At 39.8% G+C, this 7,280-nt stretch overlaps 1 protein-coding gene across 1 annotated transcript; it reads left to right on the top strand.

Annotated features, from left to right (window-relative positions):
* The first annotated feature begins 409 nt into the window (after window positions 1-409).
* LOC142052160 (lymphotactin-like) lies at window positions 410-5,240 on the top strand. Its single transcript, XM_075081962.1, has 3 exons — window positions 410-631; window positions 3,372-3,489; window positions 4,222-5,240. The coding sequence occupies exons 1-3, from the start codon at window positions 562-564 to the stop codon at window positions 4,325-4,327; spliced, it is 294 nt and encodes a 97-aa protein (XP_074938063.1). The 5' UTR covers window positions 410-561; the 3' UTR covers window positions 4,328-5,240.
* The last annotated feature ends 2,040 nt before the right edge of the window (window positions 5,241-7,280 follow it).

Below are 7,280 nucleotides of genomic sequence, written 5' to 3'. Positions count from 1 at the left end.
ATAGGAAAAAGGAGTGATACCCCTCCGAAGCTACACATTGAAGCGACCAACTATCTACAGCCACTATGGAAAAAGCCAAGGTGTTCCGGTTTCCATCATCCTTTAGCTCACAGTTCCCCCTTTCAGTGGTCCATTGGCCAAAGAGGTAACTCTGAATGTTACTCTGTGCCTCTGCGGTAAGGCTTAGCTACAGCTCTCTAAACTGAGGTGTGAAAGGACAGGAACCTTTATTAAAGATTTCCACTACAGAGCAAGAGCTCTCACTTTTTGCAGCTTGAAATAAACCCCACTCACAACACAGAAGCAAGTGCAACCACAGCAGGGTTTGAGCAGGAAAAGCCTTCACAGGGGGGCTAGTGAAGGACGGGTGGGGGAAAGGAGGTGGTTCTCTGTCACCAGAAAAAGTACTGCCACTCAGTTTTTTTCCACTTGTAGTCAGCCCCCCCATGACGCCCAAAAGTGAACACAAAAACTGACCACTGAATAACAATATATAAACTCTGTGAAGGAGGGCTGGCAATAGACACTTTCCTCTCTGCCTTGACAAATAAGCCACCAGCAATGAAACTCCACGCTGCAGCTATCCTGGTCATCTTCTGGCTTGGCGTCTTCACTGTGCACACAGTGAAAGGTAAGTTTACAACCCAAGAGAAAGACAGGAATTGCTTCACATTGAACCACTGGTCTGACGGACCGGTGGATTCATTCTCAGCCAGAGCTGATTCATAAGATAAAACTCACAAGAAACCCAGATCAGAACGGCAAGAAAGGCAGCTTTACAGGAGATTTCATCTGATGTCCTGTCACTTAGTGGTTGGCTTCTGCCTGAATGCAACAAGAGTTTCTGTGTCTTAGAACACTTGAAGGGTTTCCGTGCGTTAGTCTCTCTCTCAAAATCATGAAAGCTTGAAGACACAATGTCTTTTAATCTCACTGATGCCATATAGCAGAGTTCTATAGGTTAATAACATTTTATGAAAAATATTTCTTGAGTAAGATGTACTTTTTTCCTTTTTCCAAATATACTTTTATATGTATTTTATCATATTACTTTTTGTCCTTCTCTAACTATATAGCCTTAACCCCTCTAATGTTCCTATTTTAAAGAGTTCTGCCAGTTCTGTATATATATTGCCTATTTGCTTGTTTCTAGCCAAATATTTTGGTACAGACAGGCAAATTATGAACAAAAACTGCAAAGGAGAGCAATGGATTTATAGAATGTCTTCTCTCTCTTCCTGATTTCATAAAATTTAACATCTTGTTTGAGAATATTTATGAGCACTGAGACAAGCCATGTTTGCTAGCCATGCTTTAAAGAAGTTTTTCTACCATGGTGTTTAGGTCTGTGACTTTTGAATTAGGCTACATGTATCATGCAAAAACATGAACATATATAAGCATATGTCTTCTACAGAGTCAGATTCAGGCAAACAAGCACATAAAAATCACAGAAAACACTCATATGCAAGCCATATGCAAACCCACACAAATATGCAAAGAGAAGGCATCTTCACAAAACCACAGCAAAACCAAACTGAAACCTGCTAAACATTCACAAGATTATGTAGCTACATACTGAGTATGTTGACCTAGTGCCCCTACAACTGGATCATACTACATTCTCGTACACTGATTAACGCTACTACTGTTAATCTCGGCCACATGTGGCTTTGTATCACAGGCTGCCAGTTCGTAATGTCATTCTCCAGGTTGTATAATTTGCCACAAATATCACCAATCCTGAAAAAGGTGGTGTGTAAGGGATAGAAAAAGAGTTAGAAAGAAGAAGGATGAAGGAAGGTTAAAAAAAAAAAAAAAAAAACCAGAAAAAAAGGGTAGTTATAGGTGTAGAGCAGTCTGGGTTTGTTCCCAGCTAAGAGAAGCTCTGCTGGATTTCCCTGTATGCATTCCCTGGAGGTTGTTTAGCAGTAGAGAGAATATTTCTAGGACTAGTAAGGATTGCTTGACTATCTATGAGTTCTGTAATGCCACGTTTTGAAAACCGGTCAGAGTGAGGCAGTAAGATAGATATTTGTAATGAATCATCAAAAAATACATTGTGTTACTTGTAACTAAAGGAAGATCAGATGATCTTACATAAAATCTCAAGAATGAGCAACTCTGCCAGTACCCGTGCACTGGCTACGCTGCAGCTTCTCCAAAGGTTGATGAGTGTTTGCCTCAGCTATTCCAATTATTTCAAACAAAGAAAAGCTCACAGATAATGACATTATGTGAAGCAGGTTTTATATTTAGCAAGTTGTATCTGAACAGCTCTTGGACTTTCCTGTATAGTCAGTTTCTCTATAAATTCTTTATAGAAAACCTATAAAGGGTTACAGTTTTAGTGTATATATAAAATACTTTATTATTTTTATATATCTACTACATATAGTAAGTGTATATTTTATATATAGTAATAACTATATTATATATAATTAATATATAAATGCAAGAGTCTATGGTTAGATATAAGAGAATCTATAAATTCTTTACAAAGAAAACTCAGAATACAGTACTGTTCCATTTGTCCCCCTCACGCCTTCCCACACCTGTCTTTGATGGGCAGGAGAAAACCAGAAACTAGCAAGCAGAGGCTTCCAGTAATGTATACATATACCCAATTTCACTGAAATAAGCTCCCATTTTTAGTTATTATCATGTAAGGTAACAACTGCTCAGAGAATTTTACACTGATATCATGATCCTTTTTATTAATCACTAGTGCATTTCCCTGAAATGTATTAAATTGTTGGAGGAAGGAGGATTAAGTAGCACTCCATTGCCTATGAAACCAGGCTTCTAGCAAGAGTAAGCAAGTACTTAGCCTTCTGGCAGATATACCTCCCTTTCTTTCAACAATTTTTTTTTAATGCAAATTTTGGATGTCCAGTGTGAGACAAGTAGCCTTGTTTTCCTTTCCTTCACTTAGAAAGTAGGGGGAATTACTGATCCACGCTCGGATGGCATTTGGAAAGCCGCCCAGTAAAGGTTCTGGTTCTAAGCACTACTCCATATCGACACTTATTTGCAGATGATACAGACCTAATCATGAATGATGCCAAATACCTTTTCTGCTATGGAACCATTGACTCCCTAGGGGCAGAACAATTATACAATTTCTCAGGAGAATGCATGAAGATTAGTATCTTAACTGAAAGAGCAATAACGCTTCAGAGATGGTAGGGTGCACCAGAAAAAATATCTTAAGCTCTTGTATAACTGGTATTGTGGCTGTACATCATGAGACGTTGATGTTCTAATCACAACTGGAAATCTGCTGGAATTCATAATTTATTAAGTAATTATGGCTAAGTATTAATATAATATCAACTGCCATTGTCATTTATCTATTTTTCCCATTCTAGGGAGCGTTGGAAGTCAGTCCATGCACAGAAGGAGTTGTGTAAATCTGTCTACACGTCAACTGAAGATTGAAAACCTTGTCAACTATAGAAAGCAAGAAGATGCAGTAAATGCCATCATGTAAGTATTCAGTGCACAGCTCACCTTCAGACTTGTCTTTGTAAACACACTACTATTGAAAAGGGAAAAGGGATCAGAAGACACTTCATGGCCCAAATCACTAAATCTGGCTAGTTCAGGTCACCCTTCCAGTTCCCCCATGAAGCAGTCACCTGGCAGCTGAGGGAGTGAGGGCAGAGGGGTGCGCCTCGGAGCGCTGGGAGACGTATGCTGCTCACAAATGCTGGCAGAAATCTCACTGAACAGACAGATCTTTTGTGCCCAGAAAGCAAGGAAAAATCTCAGTGAGGGATCAGGGTGGGGCACTCAGAAGCCCAGTGCATTGGATTGTGCCAAGGGGCGTGATCATGTGGAAGAGTTTGGGGTAACTCTGAATCCTGCTAGGAGCTGTGTTTTGTCTTTTCATCTCAAATGGAATTTGAATCTGGGATCTGCCTCTGGGAGGTAAATGTGCATCATGATTTTATATAAAATCTCAGAATATCAGTATGTTCCTTTTTTCAAATATCAGTATATATGTGCGTGACCGTGTATGTTACATACATACCTATGCCATAAATAGGGAACTAATGTTGCTAACTGCTGTTATTCCAACTAACAGCTACAAACTCCAGCATGTGACATGGTTTTACTACATTGTTCCTCATGTTCTGCATAAAAACCAAGAACAGTAAACCTGGGTTTGGAGACTGGAATTTATGACCTTCTGGTTTGCTTTCTTTCTTCCTATAGGTTTATCACCTCAAAAGGTGTCAAGATCTGCGTAAGCAGTGATCAGAAATGGGTGAAGGCTGCTATGAAGCATATAGACCAAAGACGTATCACTAAACGCAGATAATCCTGTCTAGGCAAGCATCTACAGCCAACTAAATGGAATCATCATCACTGCTGCACATAACAGGGAATAAAGCCTTAGTATCTGCTTTTAATTCCTATTTATGGCAATGGCAATAAAAGCTCTGAACAAACATGAACTCACCAGAATCTGTTCATCACTGGTTGAACATCTTCTGACATCTTCGTTTTATAGTTGGACTCTGTTTATTTTCTAAAATGCTTGCCAATATTTATTTACAACTGAATGTAGATATCTTCTCCTTTCTGTCCTGACCAGTATGGCATTTAAGGGTGAATGGCAGACAGTTTCACATACTGTAGGGAAGATGATGACCTCCCACAGAGCTGGATGAGTGTAGACCTCCATCCTGATGGAGGTCGGAATGTCTGCATTGAGTGCTGAGTTTGAGAAGGGGCTATATAATTTAACAGTTACTCACACCTACATAATCTAGAAGTAAACTAATCTTATGCTTCAGGCTATCACTTGATCAGTGCAATATTCAGAATATGATCCTTGGGTCTTCTGTTTTTATACACAGTATTGGACTATTAGCTCAGCCCATGACGTATGGTACTCTCACAAAGGGATAACCTGGAGTAATTCAGGGTAACTCTATGAATGTAACCCTATTCAGCCTTGTGCTGGGGAAGACTTATCCTACCCATTGACTTCTGTGAAGTTATTTCAGTTTCACCCTCATGTGAGACAAACCTGAAACAATTGTTTAACTTTTTCTTTTGCTTTTCTCTGAATAAGCAAGAACAAACCATGTCTGGAATTTGTATTTCACAAACTCATAGGAACTCCCTGCCCTAGAGAACTATGTCTATGTAATTTTCTTATATTTATAAAACTGATAAATTTTACTAGCAGAAGGTTTTGTATTTTAATAAAGTTACTATAAACCTGGAATCAATGGTACATTTGTCTGCTTGTATGTAATGCAGATGGAGACTGTTGAAATGGGTACCAAGATGACAGCACAAATCTGAGAATTTTTGGGCAAGCCAACTAGAGCTGACACTACTGCCAACTCATGGCTCAGACTGTTCAAAAGCACTCTGATTCTGTACCTTTTACACCATATTTCAGCTCTAAAGCCCATATTTAAGACAATACCTCTTCAGAACCTCTTCAGAAGTTCAGGTACTTAAAAGTCAGGCTTCGTACAACACTAGGATGATCTGCACATCATCAGAAGCAGACATGGAAGAGCTCTGGACAGTGAGAGAAAAAACCTGGTGTTTGAGGAGCTTCAGGGGTGGCAGAGAGGTATAGGCAGAGGGGCTCCAGCAATAAACTTCCTCTCATACAACCGCATGTATGTAGCCTGCATTGCTGCTAAACTATGGGCTTTTCATCACAAATAACCTCTTAGTGATACACATGAAACTACAGCACTTCCAAACTACACTATAGAAATAAGATCACATTACTCTAAAAGGCAGTCTTTACAGTTCCCTGCTCTGGTCAAGTCTGCAGACAGAATGTCTCCTGTGGCTCACATTTTGTCATAGCTTATTCCTGGGTAAGGAAATGCATTTAGTCTTCACTGTCCAGGACAGGTTTTAAAACAGTGCTACTGCTCAGGCAGGGAAGAGGAGGATGACTGTATGTGTCACACTACGAAACAGAGCCAAGGCAGGCCGCTGAGCCTCCATTATATGGAGTGGTGCTTCCTTATTGAAGTTCTTGATATCAAATACACCAGAAAAAAAAAAACGGTTGTTGCTACAAACTTTGTAAGAAGAGCTTTACAGGTAGAAAGAAATGTTGAGATAAGATGTTTCTGGGGTATGGCAATATATAAACTGGTGTTCATTCATTTTGAATCGCCGGCCTCAAGGCCCCAGTCCCTCATATTATAGACAACAGAAACACTTCAGTTCCCCTCAGTATCATCAGACTATCAGCAGGCTACAAAACCAGGTTACGTATAAAAGCATTTTTATGGTAAGCTCTCTCAGATGAATACTGTCAGCTTCCATTGATCAAATTCATCCAGGACCAGACTAAATAACATGCTTTTGGCAGGCAGAATTTTAATCCCTTTGCTCATACTCAGTAGTATCTTACCCTGGAATTAATCTTGCTGAAGTGAATATAATTTTTTTTTAATTAGGACTATCACAACCTGAGGATATATTAATTAACCATCACATAGCAATTAATACTTTATATCTGCTCATCCTTATCACAGTTCATAGCCTGATTAATAATCCTTTTTAAGAGTGAATCATCATACTTAATAATTACATCTTGTTTGTTATACCTGGCAAGATCTGTAATCATCGTTGTGCACTTTTGGGAACTTAATTACTATGGGTGATCAGTACTCTCAACATCTCCTCCTACTCAGTCATTAAACCCCAGGGACTTCCCTGTCTTTCCCTGACCATTCCTTACCCCCATCCTTGCTATGGTCCCAGTTGTGTGCTATTTTTGTCACATCTAGCCATGTATAATCTGGAAGCTTTACTCTAATGGCACTGCTTCTGCTTAGCACTTTTCCCTGCACCTCTCAAAATGTTTTAGAAAGAATAGAAAATATGATTAAACCTCCTTTTCACACACACACATAAAAGGAAAGTGCAAAATGAAGAACTAGAGTGATGCTGTTGCGCTGGAGACAAGTAAGAACCATAGTCTTGGTCTCTCCAACATCCTTAGGAAACACCTTGCTTAGAAAAACAGGAAGTTAGGCTCCAAGGTATGTTTGAAGATCTGGGTCTGTGGTTGCACTGATGTCCTTCCTGCACCTGGCTGCCCACCAGTTCTTCTCCAAGTGGGGCAGGGAGCAGGGGGCTCATGGTGACTGCTTCCCTTCCTGCCCATCCTCCACTAGATTGTAGCCTGTAATATGAGCATTGATTTCCTTTGACTCCTTTTGTAAGATCTGTGCACCACTTTGCCAGAAAGGACCCTCCAAACACACATGGCAGGCCAGGGA

This window comes from Phalacrocorax aristotelis, chromosome 1 (genome assembly GCF_949628215.1).
Source record: "Phalacrocorax aristotelis chromosome 1, bGulAri2.1, whole genome shotgun sequence".
In the NCBI taxonomy this organism is placed as follows: Eukaryota; Metazoa; Chordata; class Aves; order Suliformes; family Phalacrocoracidae; genus Phalacrocorax; species Phalacrocorax aristotelis.
This window is presented reverse-complemented; position numbering and strand designations above follow the sequence as displayed.